The sequence below is a fragment of the Gopherus evgoodei genome, chromosome 2 (assembly GCF_007399415.2).
Source record: "Gopherus evgoodei ecotype Sinaloan lineage chromosome 2, rGopEvg1_v1.p, whole genome shotgun sequence".
Classification (NCBI taxonomy): Eukaryota; Metazoa; Chordata; order Testudines; family Testudinidae; genus Gopherus; species Gopherus evgoodei.
Genome location: NC_044323.1, coordinates 61,931,292 through 61,955,146, shown reverse-complemented (window position 1 = coordinate 61,955,146; position 23,855 = coordinate 61,931,292). Strand labels below are relative to the sequence as shown.

At 43.2% G+C, this 23,855-nt stretch overlaps 1 protein-coding gene and 1 long non-coding RNA gene across 10 annotated transcripts in view; one reads left to right on the top strand and one right to left on the bottom strand.

Moving 5' to 3' along the window:
• The window catches only part of LOC115645751, a 952,243-nt gene that overhangs the window by 513,404 nt on the left and 414,984 nt on the right, over positions 1-23,855 (bottom strand). The window lies entirely within an intron of this gene.
• Positions 1-23,855, top strand: part of OSBPL3 (oxysterol binding protein like 3) — a 132,682-nt gene that overhangs the window by 48,430 nt on the left and 60,397 nt on the right. For all 8 annotated transcript variants that reach the window (XM_030550786.1, XM_030550790.1, XM_030550793.1 and 5 more), the window contains exons 2-7: positions 1,249-1,493; positions 14,289-14,405; positions 14,573-14,626; positions 14,847-14,960; positions 16,141-16,308; positions 23,016-23,142. In XM_030550786.1, the coding sequence (XP_030406646.1) occupies positions 1,371-1,493; positions 14,289-14,405; positions 14,573-14,626; positions 14,847-14,960; positions 16,141-16,308; positions 23,016-23,142 (703 nt within the window). In that variant the 5' untranslated portion in view covers positions 1,249-1,370. The remainder of the gene's footprint in view (positions 1-1,248; positions 1,494-14,288; positions 14,406-14,572; positions 14,627-14,846; positions 14,961-16,140; positions 16,309-23,015; positions 23,143-23,855) is intronic.

Below are 23,855 nucleotides of genomic sequence, written 5' to 3'. Positions count from 1 at the left end.
TTTGCTGTAACTTTTTTTTTTAAGCTAAGTATCTCATTTAAAGGTGAATTAGGTAAGAAAAATACCGTGTTTCAGATGGAAAGCAGGATATTTTGGTAGAAACTTTATAGTAAGTCTTTCTTACAGAGAGAATACATTATTGATCTTTGTAAAGATCCTCTGATGATAACATCTAAATTCCAGTTTAGAGCGGCACATAGAGATGTTGTCTGAAGATCTGGGGAAGACCACGCTGTATTAGGTTATATTTGGACACTTATTTTAAAAAACTAGCTTTTTCAAAAAGGAAACTTGAATTCCTTAAAAATGTGTGCCTTAAGCCTTTCCATTTCCTCAGGTTGCTCTAATCCATCTTTTCTCTGAATGAATGTGTTTTTCAAGCCTTTAAAACAAAACAAAAAAAAACCCTGCTCAGTGCATGAGGAGGCTAAAACACTACTGTAAGCTGGCACAACTATTTATTTAAGGCAGTGGAGTCACATGCATTTACATCAGTAATAAAATCATCCTCCATGGTGTAGAAACTGCCTTACTTTGGTAAGCCCTTCCTCCTACCATGGAAATTCTTAGGCTGCTTTGTCTATGAGCAGTCAAGTCTGAAGTGATATACAATTTGCATAATTTTTTTTCCCGTAGGTTTTGAAAAATGATTGTTTTTTTGTTGCCTCCTTTGTTGGGTGAAAAACTGTTGCCATGGCAATTGTTGCCAACACTGCAAATCCGTCATTCAGGATTTCCATCAAGTTTTTTTGCGCACACTGCAGCCACCACTGTTATTAGACGAACTATTAATTAATCTTCCTGCCACTCACTTAGTCACAGAAGTGACATAGTTACCAATTTCTAACTCCAGGTACAGTTAGTCATGCCCACCTGTAAATAGCTAAGTTTGCACAATTCTTGGCTAAAAATGAAAGAAACTTCTGGAATTGCAAATGTACTCTGTATCTAAATTCTCAAGGAATGGGATTATTTAATCTTTAAAGAGACACTTGATGCTGCATTTAAACTGTGTTCTTTATCGGCAGTCGGATGGTGGTATGACTTTCAAACAAGTAGTTAAAACCCATCGTTTTGTTTCTCTGACGTTTGAAAATTATCCTAAAACAGTTAAGTTAATTTCTAATAACGTATACCAGTGCAGTCCAACTACATTACCATAGGCTGTCTTATGAATTCTTGACTCATGTAACCAAATAACATGGACGATATCTGATGCTCATGTGTTTTTTGATTTGTTTCTCTTAGGAATCTCCCTGGGGCCCCGAGGATGCCATTGGAATGCATATGGGAAAACAATGACTCTTGCCTTTCTCTCCCATGTCTTCCAATACACTTGCTTAATTCCCTTCGGATGGTGTTCTAACTGAATGGACACAAAACAATCCGTCTCTGGGATCATGAGTGAAGAAAAGAGCTTGGGTGTGTCCCAGAAAGTGGTGTCACCTTCAAGAAGTATCAGCAGCTGCTCCTCTAAGCAGGGAAGTCGACAGGTAGAGTAAACTTCACTAGCTCCTGTTTGTTTAGGATGTGGGGGATTTCAAAGTATTAGGAGAAATGGTCAGTTCTAGTGACCTTGAACAAAATTGTGTTTAAGGGTCTGTTGTGCACTTGTTTCTGTTTTCCATTTTCCACTTTTTTGCCAGTGGCAGCATCTTGTCTTCAGTGAAGTGAAATAAACACACGTTACTGAGTAGCAGATACTTATAACATTGGGAAGGGCAACCAGGAATTCAGTTAATGCTGTGCTCTCTCTCCAGATGCAGTGTGCCTACAGCAGGGGTGGGCAAACTTTTTGGCCTGAGGGCCCTATCTGGATATGGAAATTGTATGGTGGGCCATGAATGCTCATGAAACTGGGGTTTGGAGTGTGAGAGAAGATGAGGGCTTTGGCTGGGGGTGCAGGCTCTGGGATGCAGGAGGGTGGGACCAAGGGATTGTGGGGGGGGGCGGGGAATGGGGCAAGGGGTTGGAGTGCAGGCTTCATGCAGCACTTACCTCAAGCAGCTCTGGGAAGCAGTGACACATCCCCCCTCTGGCTCCTATGTGGGGGCACAGCCAGGCAGCTCTGCGCATTGCCCTGTCCACAGGCACCGCCCCTGCAGCTCCCATTTGCTGGCCAGTGGGGGTTGCAGGGGCAGCACTTGGGGTGGGGATAGCGTCCGGAGCCCCCTGGCTGCCTGTATGCATAGGAGCCGGAGGGGGGACAGGCCGCTGCTTCCGGGAGCCGCACAAAGCAAGCCCCTGACCCCGCTCCCCAGCAGGAGCTCAACGGCTGGATTAAAATGTCTGAAGGGCCAGATGCAGCCCCCAGACCGTAGTTTGCTTACTCCTGGCCTATAGTCTGCTGCTGAATGCTTGGCTTCTGTGGTTTGGTGCTTAGAACCACTAAATCTCCCATAGAGAATGTCACCCCAGTGGTAGCATATTGTGTAGCTGTGAGGGAGCTGGTGCTGTGTACTCTTACTCCTGTGTCTACTGACTCAGTCTGGGTAGCCTGCACACAGGAATTTTGGGGAAGGGAGTGTTTCGTATATGGGCATATAGTTGAAGCTAGCGCTGAGTGTGGAAAGATTACAAGTCTAGCACATGGCGCATACCTTCACCCTACAAACCTTTGTCTGGGTTGTCTTAGCCATCTAGCCTTCACCCAAGCCATGTTGTCTGTTAAACACTGGCCAAATTGCTCAGCTGCAGCAATCAGGTCAAGTGAGATGGAGGTTTAAAGCTGGATTCCACTTGCATCCAGAAGGCACCACAATTCATGTTTCCTCCTCATAAGAATGAGACCTAGTGATAGCTCAGTGGTTTGATCATTGGCCTGCTAAACGCAGGGTTGTGAGGTCAGTCCTTGAGGGGGGCATTTAGGGATCTGGGGCAAAAATATGTCTGGGGATTGGTCCTGCTTTGAGCCAGGGGTTGGACTAGGCAACCTCCTGAGGTCCCTTCCAACCCTGAGATTCTATAATATATCATCTTCCTGATTTGATTAATACGTAGACCTTTTCTCTTCCAAAGAGTCTGATAAGTGTAGTTAATCATCACAACACTGCAAGTGAATGTTATCCCAATGGCACATATGGCGAAACTGGAGCATGAGAGTTCAGTGACTTTCCAGAAACCTCAGAGAAGGTTAATATCAGAGTGAGAAACAGAATTTTTTTGCTATAATTGGTAGAACATGCTATCAACCTGAGCTGTGAAAGATGAATGCTGAAAGCTGGGACCTATACTGTGTTTTATATAGTTGAAATGTAGAATGTTAATTTCTTAGAAATGTATTCCTAAAGAGCATGTTGTCAAGTGTGGATGGCAGTGAATCTTTTCTGAAGGATTTTTTTTTTAAATGGATTTGTAATTACTTATTAAAAATATCTGGCAATATGTCTCTCCCTTTTTTGGGGGGGAGGGGGAGCAAATATAATAACTTTTGTAGAGTTGACACTTTGAGAGAAAGCTCTCCTCAACTGCCAGATACAAGCAGAAGATCAGGAGGTCTTCTCCCAGTACAGTCTATTCCTGGCAAAAATGCAGTACTTTGGATTTTCAGCATCAATTGTCTGAGTTCCCAGAAGTGAGCTTGTTTGACTCCTACGTTACTGGTGCGCATGGTTTAACTCCACAATGATGGTGTGCCATAAATGACTGATTCTACATTAGACTGTACAAATCAAGATCTGTGGTGTGGAATATTTTAAACATTTTTTGATTATACACAAACATTGTCTTTCCCATTTGCATATCTTCCTGTTAACCAATAAGTGTGAAATATAAGGAATATAAAATTGGGGCAGACATCTGCTTTGACTAAGATGGCTTGATCACATCTAACTCTTAAAAGTTAACATATTAAGTAGGACCGTCAAGTGTTCATGAAATTCAAAAAATAATGCAATGTTATGGAAAATATTTCTTTTCTTTCTGTTGCTTATGAAAAAGACAGACACTTTGGACCAAACAGTGCAGTATTCTACACATTGTAGAGCAACTGAGAAGGGGGAGGTATGCTGCTAGATGACTTGCTGTTCAAGTTTAAATAGAAATATGTTCTGTTCTCTAACTGTTTCGGTGCTAGTAAAGAGAGAGTAATCCTTATATAGCTCAATTTAAATGGGTTCTGAGGTTGATTCTTGCAGAGAGGGAGAGCGCCAAGAAAAGGAGTTAGGAGTCTTCACAAAATCTGCTCATTCACCCTTTAATGTGATGCTGCTGATAGCCACGCTGAACGTTATTTGGTGGGGTTTTTGGTAACTTGTCGGGGAGTAGAAATGTATGAGGCTGGATTATTTGGGGAGATTCCCCATAAATGGTACTATCAATTGGATTTGACAGAATACACATCACGTTGCTAACTAATTGCCCTCTTCTCCCCAAACCCTTCTAACTGGTGAATAATTGCTGCATTCCCATCCCTGCCACTGTCCAGACATCAGTTAGCCATTCCCCTCCTCCCTCATCTCTAGAGAGAACATCAATCCTTTAAATGAAAGAGACTGGTTATTTTTACTAGGCATTTAGGTTTTGTCTCCATCACTGATGCAATTTTGCTTAAATTACAGCATTTACATTGCTTGTTTTTTGTAAAACAATTTTTTTTTTTACCAAAGTAGTTTCATAAAACTATAAGAACTAAAACCACACTAGCTGAAAGAAAAGATCCAGCAGAGCCCCAGAGGGACAAATAGAGTACACTCCATTATTTTTATTAGAAGGAACCCCCAAACTATAGCTTACAATTTCGGATCCTCTGTGGGGAGGTGAAGAATATTGTTTCTAATCATCTGGTATTCTCCCCTTTTTCCATGCCAGTAAGGAATTTATTCCCCCTCCTCCCTGTACACCCATGTGCCCCTTCCTGATCCGCTTCAGTCAGAACTGTTCTCTTTTTTTATCTGCTATATCAAGACAGTTTTGGCCGGTCACCTCTTTCCCCTTTGCCTCAGAATCTCTGCAGCTGATGTCACAGGGCAGGACATTCCATTAATCAGATTAAGTGGAAAGAAACTGTTCCAAAGCACAGGGGAGAAAGGGATCTTGGTAGATATTTTGTGGGGTATGTGTTACCAGTTTCTCAAACTCAGGCAAGCAGGGAGTGCTACTGCAAGTGCACTCGGGCCCCAGAGAAAGGGAAATTGTGTGGGAGTATGGGTATTGTGCCACTGGTGGAATACAGGCACCTCCTGGGATCAAAGTATTCTAGTCTGATGTGGTGTGACTGCTCCTTCCCACAGAGCAGCATATGGCACTGGCGACACTTTTATGTAAAGATCGCCGTGATGCAGGCCAGAGACTGTTATGGCTTGAGAGATTGGTTCAAGTGGGGTTGTGGAACTTTCGTTCTAGGACACTCTTCCTTCCGTCGCTAATTCTAGTGCCCTGTTTCTGGCAGCCTGAATACATTTGCAGCATTACCCTGAAAACACTGACAATTAATCCCTTCCCAGGAAATGGGACCGACCTTCACCCTTTAAGGCTCAGTAGTTAGTGTGAAGTGATTTTCCATTTCCACACCTTCCCCCAGTAACGCAATATAACATGTGCCACTAGGCCATAATTCTAAATATTTGTGAGGGAGGAAAAAACTTCGTTATCTCTTTAAAGTTTAAAATTGACACGTTCAAAATAAATAGTGTGGATGGGAAAGCAATAAATAAACTTGTGAAATAAGCAGATACAGTAAGGAAAGGCACAGAGAGCTATATTAAAAAAAATCTTGTATTAAAAAAAATTTAGTAACTTGCCAGATTTATGAACCATAACATGCATCAGCAGCAACTAAAGCAAAACCTTATCCTCCACGAAGCTGCTTTCTATTTTTGGCACTCTAAAACATGCAGTAGATCTGACTGCATTTTATACTAGAAGGAAGTCTGGCACTGTTATCAGCTATATTCAAGCATCTATCTGAGAGCTATTCAAACTTCTTACTTCATTATTTTTCCCAGAAACAAAAATCTAGCCTTGAGGAGTTTCTGGGGCGCTGTTTTGTAGAAAATCAGGGGGCTTTTATTTGACTAGTTAGTTTAATGCCAGGTTAACAGTCCTTGAAACCAAAGTGCTTTATGCCTGTTCCATGGCTGACCAAGACTGCAGCAGTGCAGATTTCCAGTGCTGGCCTGCCTCAGTTCTTGGCCTTAGTTGTCACTGCTATCAGAGGCAGTGGTTTTGCTCGTTCTGTGTTGATGCTGATCCACAAGGAACTCTATATTAGTTCTAACTGTAGTCGCTTTCTGCAGCAGCATTTCACTTTTGCACCCCACCTGGCTGGACATGGACTGTGCTGCTGCTGCTATTGACTTTTTTAAATGTATTTGAGCTTCTTCAAACTTAACCTTAGTTTTGAGTCCCCAGCACGGGTAAGAATCAGCAAGAGAACGTGCTATAAATTCTGCCTGCAACTATGAAGAAATCTTACGCTCCCCCTCTACTGTTTCAGACAGATTAGAACAGACAGGCAGAAGCCAGACTGATTTATTTGCCTTTGTCTTAAGATCATTAGTTGAGCAGATCTGTCTAGCTCAGGCTTTCTCAAATGGGTTGCTGCCCGGGCTGGGCTGGTTTGTTTACCTGCCCCAGCTGCAGGTCTGGCTGATCGCGGTTCCCAGTCACCGCGGCTCGCTGCTCTGGACCAATGGGAGCCACTGGAAGCGGCGGCCAGTAAGTCCCTCGGCCCACGCCGCTTCCAGCAGCTCCCGTTGGCCTGGAGCAGCAATCCACGGTGAGTAGGAACCCCAATCACCTGGACCCATGGACGGGGCAGGTGTGTTTAAAAAAAAAAACAAAAAAACACACTGGTCTGGCCAGGCCTGCCAGGGGCTTTCCCTGCACAAGTGGCGATCCCTGTTTGACACACCCTGGTCTAGCTGCACTCGTTCCTTCTAGCAGCGTACAACCACAGATTTTTTTTTTCTTTTCTTTTTCTTTTCTTGAGATGAGACAAGTTGTGGATAAATTGCAGACAACATCAGGTCCATTCTATTCAGCATGGTATGCTCTTTAAGGGGTGTAAGATTCAGATCAAGGGAAAATTGCATCTGTCATGGAGTGTGGGGGAGTCAGGGCCCTGCACCCCTGGCTTCCTGCGATTCACCATGACTCTCAGCCAGCCAGTAAAGCAGGTTTATTTAGACAACAGGAACACAGTCCAAAACAGGTCTTGCAGGCACAGACAACAGGACTCTCCTCTATTAGGTCCATCTTGGGGTTCCAGGAGCACCACAGCCCCATTGGGGGGTCAGAGCCTTATCTGTGCTTCCCTCCATCTCTGAGCCAGCCCCTGCAACTCTCTTCCCAGTGTCTCCTCCCACCAGCCTTTGCTCAGCTTCCCGGCAGAGGTGTCACCTGTTCCCTAACCGCTTCCTGGGTTCTCACATTACATGCTCAGGTATCTTCCCTGAAGTCTCCCATTCTCCCCCCCCCCCCCCATGCAGATCATCCTCCCAGGCCAATACTCCCTACTCAGCTTTCACAGACCGCAGTAAGCACAGTCCCAGTTCATCGCAGCATCTTACAAAAGAAAAGGCGAGACAAAGACAATCAAGGGTTCATCTGGGACTTACTGGATTCCTGGACCTTCTACATGTCTGAAGTCTTGCACAGTTGCTCAAGTGTTGATTATTACTGCAGAACAAGAACCTGCTAGTGCCTGTGTGATCACCCACTTCTAACCCTATAGAAGCTGCCCTTCCCTATTGCCATATATCACCAGGGTGACCATATTTCCCAATGATGAATATAGGACACCTGTAAAATCACTTCTATTCAAGCGAGTTCAATGGCAATCATACAAACATTCAAATTAACATTAAGTTGACTGATCCTCTGTTAAAAAGAAATACTGTGTAGTTGGCTTTTTTATTTACCTGCTTATCTTTAAGGCTTTAGGGTTCACAGGGGGAGGGATGATACACACCCCTACGTCCCCTCCCCATGCGCACACACTGGGAGGGGTGACACACACATACTCCTGCTGTGTGAGAGAGGTTTATGGGAGTGACCGACCATCCCTGACCATGCCTGGCTGGGCCTGTGGGAAAAGAGCCACCTCTTCTGGTACTTGGCACCATGTCTTCCTGAGGCAACACGTGGGGGGCATACAGGGTCACATGTCCCCTCCCTCTGATTTCTGCCAGAGTTCCACCAGAATGTGGCCAGCAGCAGCTTTTCGACACTGTGTGAAGGGACGGGAGCTACTTCCAGCGACAGGGGAGGAGAAGGGAGTGGGGGGAATAACCTGGCCTGTGTCTTTGCAGAGCTCATCTCTTCCCCCACTCCACCACTCCCGTGTGGCTAGGAACAGCTTGTCTCTTCCTGGCTACACAGTGTCAAAAGGCAACTAACATCTCCAGGCGGTTGCTGGCCACCAACATAACCTAGTCATCTCCTGGCTACAGTGTGGGCAGGAAGGGGTTAACCCCTAAGGATGCATTGTGCACCAGGGTCCAGGGAGCCTAACTGCAGGGGCTTCAGTGAACCCGGCCAGAGAGATGGCACAGCAGGGGAGGGTGCCCAGGGGATGGAGCAGCCCCATGCTCCATGAGGACAGGACCCAGCAGTGAGGGGGATGGCTGGGGGGTAAAGATGGTGATAAGCCCCTGCCTTGGGAGCTGCTATGGAGCCTGCAGGTTCGGGGTGTGAACAAGCTAGAAATCATTCCCTGTCCCCCCACCACACCAGAGCTTAGCTGAGGGGTGGAGAGGCTTCTCTGTACCAGCACTATGCAGGGCTTTGGCACATGCAGGGCTTCTCCTGGTCAGTGCCCCAAATCAGAAGGTCTTGGGTTTTCCCGGGGCACCAACCCAGCCAGAGGAAGTGGGGGAAGAAAGGAGCCTGCTGTCTAAGCTGCTTGTAAGCTGAATGCTCTGACCAGGGACTGGTTCTCTGCACAGCACTGGGAGCGAGATGTGGGATATGGAGTAGCAGCAGGGCTGGAGGTAAAGCAGGGAGAGAGCAGCAAGAGGGGGAAGCATATAAACGGTCAATGGATGAGCAGCATAGGCAACACATAACCAGCTGCCTCCTGGAGCTGGCTCACACTCACCAGCCACTGCAGCACGCAGCCAGTGCCAGCCAGAAATGGGGCGAGGGCAGGGCCCTGCTGGCCGAGAGCCAGCACGCAGTGCAAGCTGCACTGACTGATTGGCAGGGGGAGCAGCCGGCCCCACATGCTGCATCTTCACCCCACCACCAGCCTTACACACCCACTCCCATTGTTGGCCACTGGACACCCTCATCCCCACCTGCTACTCTGCCCTGTTGGGCAGGTGGCTGGCAAGCAGGGATCTGACGAGCAGCAGGACCCACTAGTTGGGACACCTGCAGAAGGGCTTGAATACGGGACTGTCCCTTTAAAAACTAGACATCCAGTCACCCTACATATCTTTGAAAGTTCAAACAAGAAGTCTTGTGACCGTAAAAGCATTTTCTTGCGTTTTCCAATCCAGATTCCTATGGCACTAATGCCAGCTCTAACTGTTCAGATTTGGAGAAATATGAGATCTGAGAAGACCCCTCTCCTGATCTCAGCTTTTCAAACAATCACCCTCAGCCCAAAGAGCATGCCAAGAAGTGTGTGATGTCCCTCAAGGCATTTACTTGAGCTATTGCAAACAAGTTTACGCCTCCAAATTGATGCAGCTTGATGACCCTTCTTTCTATTTCCTTATCACCTCATGTGCCTCCACCCAATATGACCCTCTCCTCACCTGTGGACTCCACTTCTTTGTAACCTTCCCCCCCCATACAAGTGTCCTGATTCCCTTCCTAGCCCTTTGAATGTGCTCAGATGTTTTCCAACCTGGAAATTGGATAGTGTCTTGAGGAAAATATCAGGCACGAGCTCTGTTATGCTCTGATCCTTTTCAATATGTTCTTGTTGGTTGAGAGGACTGCAGATTTAACTGTGAATAACTAATTTGAAATTATAAGGTTCAGCTTCTCTCCCAGCCATCCCAAGTCAAGATGTTTGTGGTTTGCTAAAGAGCTTATGTGAACATGCTTGGTTAGTTTTCTTCTATGACCATTAGATCAGTAGAAAGTACTCTAAACCTCCTACACTTTGGAAATTATTTGCCATCCGAAAGATTGAAGGCCTATCAGATCTATTCTCTACTTGTGCTTAACAAAAATGCATGAGGACTGAACCCAGGTGATGACTTCCCCACACTTGTCAAAAAAAAAACCCAAACAATCTGTAGTGCATTAAGAAGACTCCATCTTCAGTAGTAATTCAGTTATCAGATTTATTCTTTTTTATTATAGGCTGCTATCCAGTATGTTTGGCTAAAGCAGTGGGTGACAGTTGCCATATATAATGCTTGCTTGAGAATTTTTTTTCTCTGATGGGAGTAATCTGATTGACAGGAAAGCCAATAAAATTCTTAAGCAACTGGCTCATTCCAAGAATAAAAATCTGAAAATGTACTTGATATTTCTACAATCTTTTAGCTGCATTGGTAGGCTCTCCAGCCAAGGAAAACTTCAGTTAAATCCAGCAGCTTGTCTCTAGATTTTTTTCTTGAGCACCAAATCTGAAAGCAACCCTTGTCAAGCCTAACTTGGTGGAAAATTCCTCCTTATCCACACACTAAACCTTTTGCAACAGTTAATATAATTGTGACATTTTAATGTATTCCCGTTACTTAACTAATGTAAATTGAAAATCACTGATTTCCTGTTCAAAACAGCACTTGCTGTCATCTACTACACTTGCACTCTTGCATGCAGTGTTTCAGTTAACTACACTACATAACTGAATGCTTTCTGCCCTGTTACATGGTCTTATGTCCAGCTACTGCGCAAAACAGTGGCCTAGTCAGATTACAATGATGAAGCTAGAATGAAATTAAATGATTGAACGCTTTTGTAACGCATGTCCACTTCAGTGTTATATGATGGGGGCAGCTTGGAGCTGCTCCAGTGGTGCAGAGATGTTGTTTAGGTTTAGGACTAGTCACTAAACCTTGAGTGGTGCAGTGTGATGCTGGACTTCCTTATACCCAGCTGCCAAACAGCCTCAGGCCAGACTAGCGTCCAGATGGTACCAGGATTACATAGCACTTTCTTCTGGGGTTGCACCTGGGGCTCTTTAGCAGCTTCTTGAGTTGCTTTCAATTTTTAGCCTGAGAAACTTACTGAAAAATCCTGGATGAGGTCAGAACGTTTTTGGGCAGAATGATGTTGACATGAAAAAAGCCTTGACTTTTTTCCAAACCAAGTGTAGCACCACTTCACTGGGCAAAAGAACCTTCAAGACTAAATAGGAAAGACAGTCTGTTACAGGACTCTGTTACAGCAGATGATCATCTCCAGCTTCATGGCCTTGTACAGCATCTGCTAAGGTTCCCAGGGACTGCTTCCTAATATCCTGCCTCTTCAATGATTTAAAATTGTTGGGATTATGTAAGAGTCAATAGACCATCTTTAGAGGTTGGAGCATTGCATCCAGTGTCACCATGGAGTCATTTTCATTATAGACTCAATCAGCGTTAGTGTAGAAAAGATGGTGGAACATACACTTTCTTTGACTTTTAAGAGTATATGTTAATACACGTTCGGATTCCCTCTGAGACCTACCTCTACGTGCTGCAAAAAATTCCAAAAAACCCAACACCTTTATTTATGAAATTATAGCCTGCTTTAGTGTTTGCATATATCTCCAGCAGTAAATATTCAACTAAGGCCCACGTTCTCAACCATGGGTACCCCCTGGAAGACCTCTGCGTATGCGTACATCAACTCATCTAGATATTTGCCTAGTTTTACAACAGGCTGCATAAAAAGCACTAACGGTCAGTACAAACTAACACTTCATACAGACAATGACTTGTTTATACTGCTCTATATATCATACGCTGAAATGTAAGTACAATACTTATAGTCTAATTGATTTCTTTTATAATGGTAAAAATGAGAAAGTAAGCAATTTTTCAGTACTAGTGTGTTGTGACACTTTTTCTTTTTGTGTTTTGTCTGATTTTGTAAGCAAATAGTTTGTAAGTGAGGTGAAAATTGGGAGTATGTAAAACCAATCAGACTCCTGAAAGGGATACAGTAGTCTGGAAAGGTTGAGAGCCACTGAACTAAGGGCTGGCTTGCTTGATTGGGAGGCCCTATGCTTCAGGGGTACCCATCTGAGGCCTAGTTATCTCTCTGCTTCATCCTTGCTCCAGAGGAGAAGAGCAGTAATTTTCTGTCATCCTCACCCAGAAGCAAACTATAATGCCCACTACTCTGGCTCAATTTTGGTTGGTTCATTGGAGGACAGAACAAAGGGTTCACCAATTCACCACCCACTCCATGCCCACCTGCTCTGGGTGGGTATAAGTGAGCTCTGTGTGCCATGATCAAAGGTCTAGGTAACTTACTTAGAAGGGTAAGGGGGCAGAGGGTCTCCTGTGGATGTATAGTTCAAGCTACAATCTAGCCCGAATGAGGAAAGATTAAAAGGATAGAACATGGAGCATAACTTCTGATTTCTAGTAAGGAAAACCATGTTTTTATAAGTCTTTATTACAAATATTTAAGTGATCATGTAAAAATATTCCAGATTGGAAGGGGTGAGGAAAATAGTCTTCTGTAATGCAGCCAAAAAAGGAGCCAGAACCAACAAGGGACAACATGCAAAACTTTTTTCCTGTAACAGGAATTTAATTTAGGGAAACTGGACATTTAGCTCATCTTTGGTTTGTGGAATCCCACTGAGAGTTAAATGTATTGTTATGATGAAAACTGATAAGCACCACCCTTCTAACTCTTGTGGACTGTTTAATGCTGGGAGTACTGATTCTCAGTGCAGGAAACTGTCCTGAAGGGCAAGACAGGGAAAATAGTGGAACAAATTGAGGAATCCTCACTAGGGACACAGGTAAACGGGGTAATCATTTTGCTTAAACTGTTTCTGGAATGCTTATTTTGCGGTATCTTTCTATTCTACATCATTACTTTATTAATGAATATATTGCTTTACTTAGATTCCTAAGGATTGTGGAGAGTGGGTTATTGCATCTTGACACTTGTATTTACTACAGCTCCCATGTCATCTAATGTATACCTCTATATTTGTTGACCTCTTGTCTCTATATGCTGTTCTAGTTTAGCTCTATCAAAGGGGCAGTGTGATGATTCAGACTGAACTCTTGTTGGGCGTTCTAGATATAAAATCTTTTGCAAACCAGAGTTGTTTGAACTCCAGAATAAATAGAGGAATGGAACAAATACAGTTTTTGAATTTTTTAAGATATTTTTGGGTCAGGGAAGTGCTATGTGACTCTTCTGCATGTTACTCCTTTGTATAACTTAAGTAGGGAAGTCAGGTACCTAAATATTCCCCTTCCTGCTGTCATTTGATAGGGTCAGTGTATTCCATTACAGTAGTGTCCCAAATCATTAAAAGCCAGCAGGTAAAGGTAAGATTATCTAGACTTTTTCCCCCTCTCTTTTTTCCGTCCTCATCTTCCCCCTCCACCCCTGCCAAATGTGTGGCTATGACACAAAGAGCATATCCAACTGTGAAAAATAAATTTCCCCCCATATAAAGAATATTTTTCACATAAACGCCTAACCAAAAAGATTAGATTAAATGTCTGGTCCAATGATAGTTGAACCGAAGTCACTACTTTTATAGGAGGATCCTCTGGTCAGAAATCTGGGAAGTTGTTATACTTTCATTAACACTTTCCTATAAATAAAAAATCATGAACAAAAATTATACAATCAGCAGCAGCTCTGTTCCCGCCTGTACGTCAAATTACTTCAAGGTCACTCCTTTAGGACTGTCATGCAGAAGAAGAAAGCGTTTTCTGTTGACATTTTCATATAGCTTTTCCTCCTTTGCACCGGCCTTTTGCGTGTTTCAGTACTTGTTGCTCATCTAGCTTTTGGTTTTGTTTGGTTTTTTTTTGGCATGTGTGTACGGGGTAGGGCCGGGGGGAGACTTGAATTGCTCATGTGTGCTGAGGAATGTGCCAGAAATCTAGGTTTTTATGGTCTGCTTTACAGGCAATGATGCACTAATGAGATCTTTTTCAGTAGGGGTTGTTTTTGCCCATATTGATAAAGGTTTTATACTAAACTGTGGCATACCCTGTGGCTATGTACTATATGTAAATAATCCTGGTAAGCACATACATTCAATGAGACATGGTGACAGGAAAAATTGCATTTCATTTACTTTGTGTTGTGTCTCAGTCTGAGACTCTGGTCTCACAGGGTTTTATTCAGAGAAATGTTTTAATTCTGTTCCTTTTTTTAAAAAAATCAAATCGGGTTTGGATTTTGTGTTTTAATAGGATAGCTGGGAAGTTGTAGAAGGACTGCGAGGAGTCATGAATTATATCCAGGAACCACAGAAACAGGAAGGCTACCTGCTGAAAAAGAGGAAATGGCCTCTGAAAGGCTGGCACAAGGTAGGAAAGAACTGTGTATTTTAGGGTTAATTGCAGATTAAACTTAACTCACTTGATGTGTTGTCCTTGTTGTTGAAAAGTTAACTGCAGAAGATGCCCTTTTAGTGGAATATATTGTATCATTTCCTGCTCTCCTATAAAAGGTTTCTTTGTATTTCTGATTACAGAGATACTTCTTCTTGGACAGAGGAATTTTGAAGTATGCCAAGTGTCAAACTGATGTAAGTGGTTTTTTGGGGGGAGTTTGTTTCCTCTTCCCTCGATATTGTGGTATTTCATATGAATACCATGTCTTGGGTCATGTTGTGAAGAGGAATGATTCTGAATTTCTAACATACAAGATGAATTAAAAATGTTGGTCCTGCCAGTCAATGCATCTCTTCTCCTACCCTGCCTCAGGCATTAATGCTAATTTTCTATGTAAAATGTTTTTTTTTGCAGGTAGAGAGAGAGAAGCTGCATGGCTGCATTGATGTTGGACTTTCAGTGATGTCTGTAAAGAAATCAACAAAATGTATAGATTTAGATACCGAAGAATACATATACCATTTAAAGGTAATTCTTCAAGGCAATTGTATTCTATATCTTACCAATTAAATTGTAAAAATATTTAATGCACCTAGGGTGGGTGGGTGCGTGGGTGGGTGCTGTTGGCCTCTTAATAAAGGGTGCTGGAAATGTTGGTTAACTTGAAGGAAAAACATTTTAAATTCTGTAGCAGTTGTCAAATGTGGCCAAACTTTATAGTTTGCTGAGAAGCAAATTGTCGTTTGTTTTACTGTAGTTTGGTTTCTGGAATTCATAATTTCTGTAAAATCTTTCTCTAACTTTAAATTTTGTCAAACACAATCTCATAGTTGGCAGCAATTTTTTATACTTAAATTTAGTTACTCCTTTTTGTGAGACAAATGTGGGGAGAAAAAATAGACCAGAGTAATTGCATGCTGCTGTTGTGCCCTCTTGTATCTTTTCCATTATGTGAGCGTACTTGCACTTATCTAATCTATTAATAGAACATAAAATAAATTCATTCCTTCTTAATTATCTGTGACTATATTCTATAGTTTTAAAGTTGTTAAGTTTATCTATTGATTTAATGGTCTAAATTGACTTAAAATATATAGCTAATGTTTTTTAAATGTGTAAAAGCCACAGAGCCTATATTTAACTAAGATTAAGTGATTTTTTTAACCTTAAAAGCAAATAAGTTTGGACGTAAAACTGAAAATACACAACTATGGCATGTGTGCAGATTTAATGCTGCCATGCTTCTGTGGGTCTAAGGTGAGCCTGTCCTCTGGACGACAGGCTTACAAGACTTGTATTTAAGTTCACAATATTAGGCCCTATTTAGTAAGGTACCCCTTTTTTAGGATAGAACTTAAGTGTGTGCTTAAGTCCTATTGAAGTCAAGGAGACTTAAGCACAGGTGCGTCAGTGTTGCCCTGAATAGGGATGGGCTCAAACATTTATTTTGTGCTTTCCTGAATTGGGGCCTTAGAGAGAAACTTCAGCTAACATAGTTTTCCTCTTAAGCTGCTCCATGAAGTTTTTTCTATGTTGTACTGAGGCAAGTGAAGAGTACTATTTAACAGGCACACTTTATTGATGCTCTGTCAAGAATTCAGAACCCCTTGTGGCCACCTTGTAAGAAATGGGGAAAAAATAAGACCTAGTTTTGTCTAGTAATTTAAGGTTGACTCCATGTCATATAACTTAACTATATTTTCTGTAGGTGAAGTCTCAGGAACTGTTTGATGAATGGGTAGCAAAACTGCGGCACCACAGAATGTATCGTCAAAATGAAATTGCTATGTTTCCGCATGATATCAATAATTTCTTCCCGGTGTCCTCTACCGCAGACTCTGTACCCAGTGTGTTCGACTCTGTCTCAAGTAGAAAGGTAATGATGAGCTTTCATCAAGGATTACTGTAGCTTGATTTCCTCTATCAGTTTGTGTAAAGACCAGGGTCAGCTCTATTTCGCTGCCCCAGGCACAGCAGTCAGGCAGCTTTCAGCGGCATGCCTGTGGGAGGTCCGCTGGTAATGTGGATTTGGTGGCATGCCCGCGGGAGGTATGCCAGTCCCATGCCTTTGGCATACCCGCTGCCAAATTGTCAGCGAAACAGCAGGACTGGCGGACCTCCCGCAGTCAGGTCGCCGAAGGCAGCCTGACTGCTGCCCTCAGGCGATCAGCAGGCTGCCCCGGGCATACGCTTGGTGTGCTGGTGCCTGGAGCTGCCCCTAGTAAAAACCGTAATTAAGTTTTTGGTTGGGTAAAGGTTTGATGTAAGATGTCTTCTCTTGATACACTTTTGGATGCTTATCTATAAGCTAGACAACTTATCCTATATTTGGAGAGGAGGGCCTGATAATTATAGACTCTAAGACTGGAAGGGACCTCGAGAGGTCATCGAGTCCAGTCCCCTGCCCTCATGGCAGGACCAAATACTGTCTAGACCATCAAGAGAAGATGAAGATCCTTTTGCTGGAGGACCAATTGATAGACTGTGCTGAACATATTTGACACATTGGTGGCAATGAGTAGGTCTTCCTGGCTTTGTAGGGACCTCCTGGGAGGTCTAAACAACAATCAAGGACCTTCCATTGGCAGGCAGTGAATCTCTTAATTCTAGGATGGATGAGATCCTCCATTCCTTAAGATTTGAGGGCAACTCTTTGTTCTTGAGACTGGAACACAGTGGCCCAAAGAAGGAAGCAAACATGTCAACAATCGTCCTTCAAGCAGTACTTCTCTGCCTAGTACTGTTGTCAGCCCCAGAGGACCTCAGACACAAGAAAGATATAGAAGAAGTTCCACTAGAGATGACCCTCTGCCCCTCTCTTTACTGTTGCACACACTGTGGTGTCCACCAGGCAGCAGGTCTGATGCCAACGTCAGAGCCCAACAGAATCATCTGGAATCTTTGCCAAAGGGGGGTATAAAAGGAAATCACATCTTATCTTATTTTTCTGAATCCTGGACTGGCATCACCTTGGGCTGGTGGCACCTAGAGATTGCAAAAAAGGGATCTTCTTTCCAGTTCCAAACTCTTCCTACCCCTTCCTCTCCTCCCTCCTCCCCCCTCCCCAGTCAATATTCAGGACCCTGTCTCTTAAGATACTATTAAAGCAAGAAGTGGACTGTCTTCTACAACTGGGAGCGATGAAGGAGGTGCCTTCAGGGACAAGAGATCTATTTCTATTATTTTTCATCCCAAAGAAGAAAGGGGATGCCTCAGACCTTTAATGTCTGAACAAAGTAATTTTGTTTCAAATTCAGGATGGTGACTTCCCTCATCAGAGCCTCAAGATTGGTTTGTGGCTCCTGACTGGCAAGACACCTAATCATCCAGCTCACAGGTAATGGCTTAGAGTCTTGGTAGGAACACAGGAGAGGGCATTCTTCAAATGCTTTGCAGTTGCGGCTGCTCATCTAAGGAGACAAGGAATCCACATTTGCCCACATCTTAACTGACTGATCCAAGAAAGGTCACACCAACAGGTGACCAACTTGAATCCAAGTAACCTTAAAGCTCTTTGCCTTACTGGGCCTCAAAGTTAACAGAGAGAAATCCACGCTGACTCAGACTACAAGCGCAGCATTTATAGGAGCAATGTTAGATTCCAGTTAATGAGCTTACCTTTCCAGCTTCAAGCTCACACAAGAGCATCCATGAGAACTTACCTGGGATTTATGGCCGCATGAACCCAAATTATATAGTTTGCCAGACTTCATCTCCACTGTATACAAGAGTGTCTGAAATCAGTGTATCTACAGCAGTTATCACATAGACATAATGGTCATGGTCCCACAAGAAGCCCTCTTCTCATTAAACTGGTGGAAAGACTCTCTTCATATGTGCAACCCCTTTGCATCTTTACCTATTCAGACTGTGGGGATGGACACCTCCACTCATGAATGTGGACCTTATCTAGATCACCTTCAAATTCAGGACCTATGGTCCCCTCAGAAGCTCATCTCCACACAAAATGTTTTAAAGCTCACAGCCATCTACCTGGCATTCAAAGCATTCCTGCCTCTTCTCCAGAGTTCCATAATCTAACTCCTGACAGATAAATACCACAATTATACATTATGACTAGGGCCTTACCAAATTCACAGCCATGAAAAATGCATCAGACTGTGAAACCTGGTCTTTCGTGTGCTTTTTCCCAGATTTCCCAGATTTCATGGAGGAGACCAGTGTTTCTCAAACTGGGGATCCTTGACCCAAAATGGAGTTGCAGGGGGATTGCAAAGCTATTTTGGGGGGCTGTGATATTGGCACCCTTACTTCTGCACTGCCTGCAGAACTGGGCAGCCAGAGAGCAGCGGCGGTTGGCCAAGCACCCAGCTCTGAAGGTGGCACCCTGCCAGCAGCAGCACAGACATAAGGATGGCAATACCATACCATGCCACCCTTACTCTTGCACTGCTGTCTTCAGAGCTGGGCAGTTAAAGAGTGGCAAATGTTGACTGACGGCCCAGCTCTTCAGGCAGCAGTGCAGAAGTAAGGGTGGCAATACCATACCACGCCATCCTTACTTCTGCGCTGCTGCTGGCGGCGGCTCTGCCTTCAGAGCTGGGCTACTAGTCAGCAGTAGCTGCTCTCCAGCTGCCTAGCTCTGAAGGAAGCGCTACCACCAGCAGCAGTGCAGAAGTAAGAATAATAGTACTGCAATCCCCCCTACAATAACCTTGCTCTCCCTTACCCCCCAACTCCTTTTTGGGTCAGGACCCCTACAATTATAACATCATGAAATTTCAGATTTAAATAGCTAGAATCATGGAAATCTATGGGTTTGTTTGTTTGGTTTTTTAATCCTATAACCATGAAATTGACCAAAATGGACATGAATTTGGTAGGGCCCTGCCTATGACAACAAACAAGGGGAAGCAAGAGTGTGTTTGCTCTGTCAGGATGGCATGCAGCTCTGAAATTGGTTCATTTTGAATCAAATCACACCACTGGCTGTATACCATCCCAGCCTTCAGAAGAGCTTGGCAGATCAACTCAGCAGACAGTTCTCAGACAACTAGTGGTACAGTACATCTCTCACAAGTGGGGATTCCCGGAAGTAGATGTTTGCCACAGACCGTGACAAGTGTCAGGCATTCTGTTTCATAGCGGGGACTTCAGCTTAAGTGCCCATGACAGAGGCTTTTTTTTTCCCCACCCCTGGACATCGGGACCTATCTATGCTCTTCTGCTGATCCTCATGATAAGGAAGATTCTTAGGAACTGAGGCAAAAGGTAGGACTGAAGATAAGAATAGCCCCAGTATGAGCCAGGCAGTTCTGGTATTTGGATCTGACGAATCTCTCAGCACAGCCACCAGCTCATGACTGATATGGTCTCACAGAATAATAGTCAGATCCTACATCCAGACCCAACCTCCTTACATCTGGCAGCCTAGAAAGAAGTTGTTCAGCTGGAGTTCAGAACAATCTACTCTACAGTAGAAAAGCTTCCACTGAACTGATTTAAAGCAAAATGGAGGAGGTATTCCAGTTGGACATTTCAGCACCAGCTTTCTCCCCTGACAACACCCATTTCAGCAATATTGGACTATTTACTAGCCCTGAAACAATCTTGACTTTCTATCAGCTGCATGCGGTAGCAATAGCTGCACTTACGATATGACCCTGAATAGGAATGTATTTTCCCCTTACAGTGGTCAGGTTCGTTAAGAACCCTCATTCATGTATTTCTCCCCCTTGGGACCTCAATATACTATTAGCAGGGTTGTTGGATTCTCCCCTCCCCTTCCCTGTTGAGCCAAAGCTATTTCAGAATTCTGGGTGAACCTATTCATTCATCTCCCAGTATTCTTCCCCAGGCTTCGCTCCACCTCTGGGGAAGCAAATCTTCACTCACTTGATGGAGTAAGGGCACTGTTTCTTTATAGTGATGGGACAAAGCCATACAGAAACATACCTAGACTGTCTGTAGCCTTTGCAGGGAGGGTCATTTCAGGCTAGGTAAGTGGGTCTCCAACTGCATGAGGACGAGTTATGAGTTAGCCAGGCTAGAGCAAACCCCCTAAGCGCATTCAAGCTCATTTCACTAGAGCTTATGCAGCCTCTGCTACATGTTTGAAGAATATCCCTATTTCTGAAATCTGTAAGGCAGATACAGGGAACTCAGCAGGGAGGGATAGCTCAGTGGTTTGAGCATTGGCCTGCTAAACCCAGGGTTGTGAGTTCAATCTCTGAGGGGGCCATTAGGGATCTGGGGCAAAATCAGTACTTGGTCCTGCTAGTGAAGGCAAGGGACTGGACTCAATGACCTTCAAGGTCCCTTCCAGTTCTATGACATAGATATCTCTCTCTATTATTTATTTATTTTTATTAGTCCACACCTTTACAAGATGCTATTCTTTTGTAGCGATGTCAAGATCAAATTCCTGCTTTGGCAGGGCTATCCTGCAATCACTTCTTTTAAGTAGGACTCCTACTACCCACTTCTGAGCAGAGACAACTGCTTGCTATGGGCGATCACTCGAAAGAATGCTTACTTACCTTACAGTACCTGTGGGTCTTTGAAGTGTTATCTGTGTGGATTCTACGAACTGCCCTCCTTCCCCACTGCTGCAGAAACCTACTTCTCTGGGATTCTGTATTGGCAAAGAAACTGAGGATCCACTCCACCCTTTATGAACGCAGGGTGGGGAAAATGTAAGGATATCTAGAGCACAGCAGTTCCTCCAACAGGCGCTGCTGCCTGAAAGAATCTGATCACATGCATACCAAGAGTGGAACTTGCATGGTTAACACAACTTGAAGAACCAGAGGTACAATAACCTAACTTGTTTGTTTTTAATATGAAATACTTTAGTGTACTTCCAATTTATTAACCCAGTTTTGAAGTCAGTGGAGGTATGCCGAGAAGATTTGGCCCATGGTCAATGTTAATATTACACATTTTAATAGCTTGTAGAATGTTTGCATTCTAAGGCTATGTCTTCACTACCCGCCGATACGGCGGGTAGCAATCAATTCCTCGGGGATCGATATATCTAGACACGATATATCTATCCCCGAATGCGCTTATATCGATTCCGGAACTCCACCAACCCGAACGGAGTTGCGGAGTCAACATGGGGAGCCACGGACATCGATCCCGCGCCATGAGGACGGTGAGTAATTCGATCTTAGATACTTTGAATTCAGCTACGTTATTCACGTAGCCGAAGTTGCGTATCAGAGATCGATTTTCCCCCGTAGTGTAGACCAGCCCTTAGGGTTAACGTTCTCTTTGCAAGTCAGTGTGTCCAGCTAGATTGAGCTATAAAAGCGCTTGCTTCTTTCTTCCCTGTCTCCTTTTGGCAACTTCCCCCTCACCCCACCACCGCATTTGTATTTGAATAGTAGGGCAAAAGTAAGTTTCATGTTACGAATTTTGGAGAAGTAAATGTGGAAAGTAAAAGTACAAAGTTGTTCTAAATTGTACATCTTTATAAACTCCATCTGTACTTTCCAAAAGGTGAGTAACATGTTTAATACATATGGCTGGCTATAGCTTTCTTCAGTGATTTAAAGAACTAGAGCAGCTGTAAACATGAATTAATGATAGTTACTAATTGATATTTACTGTCTTGGTTCTGACTAAACAAGGTGTATTTAATACTTATTCTAATGCCAGTATATGAAATCAATAGTGTCAATTGATATAGTGTTCAGTTTTCTTCCCACCCACATAAGTAAAAAGGACTAAAGAAAGGGAACAAGCTTATTAATATAGAGGCATGGAAGAGACTTTAAGGCTTGTATTGCTTAGTTTAGAGAGGGGCTGAGCAAGAGGTAACATGAAAGCAGAATATAAAATAGGTGATAGAGATCATCTAGGCCCTTCCAATTAACCTTTCTCATAATACTAGAATAACGGGGGGACATGATGAAATTTCAAAGGAAGCAACATATTTAAAATGGATTTTAAAATAAATGTTTTATGAAACTTATAAATTAGCCTGGGGAACTTGCTCCTCCAAGATTCTATTGAAGGTAAAAAGCTTACTGGGATCCAAAAAAGGCTTAGGCACTTGTATAAATAAGAAGTTCTTCTGCAGTTATTCTAGATAGGATAAGAGTATTATCAACCAACCACCTTTAAACATAGGAATATGAACATTAGTCAGTTCTTCAAATAACATCTGGTGAAACTTGCCCCCCTTTCTTTAAAATCTTCCTAACATTTGAACTATTCGTGGTTTGTTCCTTGTTTTGCTGAGTCGGAAATGGGGAGAACATAAAGGCAGATGATGTGTTATTCAATTTACTACTCTGGTTTCAAGTGTTAAACCTTTTTAAATCTACTTTTCAGCAAACCTCACTCTTGTTGATTTTCGTCTGTATTTGCCTTTCTGTTGCTGTTAGCTGCTAGTCAGCTCACTCCCTTATTCAGATTTTCACATATCCATAAGGGGTGGTATTAAATAAAAAATGTGTATTTCTTTGTTGGCTCATATATTTGTGACACCTTTGGTGCATGTAATCTTCACCGGTATCTGAACCTGGTCCTCTGTATCTCGATGCCATAATGTATCTTCACCACAATAATAGATTGTCTTTGTATTAATAATTCATTTCTGTTTCTTTGGAACAGGCAGGCAGCATGACAAAACAGAATTCACTGCAAATTGGAAGTAGCTTACAGTTTTCCTGTCCAAATAGTGAGGCCAGGATTCCCCCTTGGCTACAGTCTTCTGAGGATATGGAAAAATGCTCAAAAGGTAATGTTATCCGAAGGAACTTTAAACTGTTAGGTTATTTTAGATTTCCTGAATGTAACTGGAATTGACTGACTGTGTAAGGACTGTCCTCATGTAGTGTTTACCTCTGAAAATGATGGTGGTAGCATTCTTATTTTGTTTGTTTGTTGTTTTTTTTTGGTTAAGTGAATTATGTCCACATTTTAAAGGGATAGTAATTTTCGAGTACCTCCATTTTGGGGTAGCCAACATGAGACCTCTTAAAGGCGCCTGACTTCTTCAGAAAGTTTTGGGCACCAATCTTTTGATGATCAGGCTTTGAGGTGTCTCAAACTAGGCACCCAGAAATTGAAGCATCCAGAATTCCTAGCCATTTTTAAAAATTTGGGCCTTGGTGAACATCACAAGTGCCAGACATATTTACAGTCCAAGAGCTTGACCTTCTTTTGAAGTTATTTCTCTATAGAACAAAAATACGTGAAAAGCAGCAGTTCAAGTTTGCGCCATCAATATGCCTCTATCCTGACCTAGAAGGACCCACCCCTAGGGGTACGGTCTCCAAGCCTGTGACATCATTGCCCTCTCCACTAAGGGGGCTGACTAATACCAAATTGTGGTAACAATCTTTCTGCTGCTGACACCAATTCTCTACAAACTAGACTGCAAAAACAAGTGAATCAAAGTAAGACTTTAACTGCATGTAAAAAATTTATTTCCCATGTCTCCATTTCTTG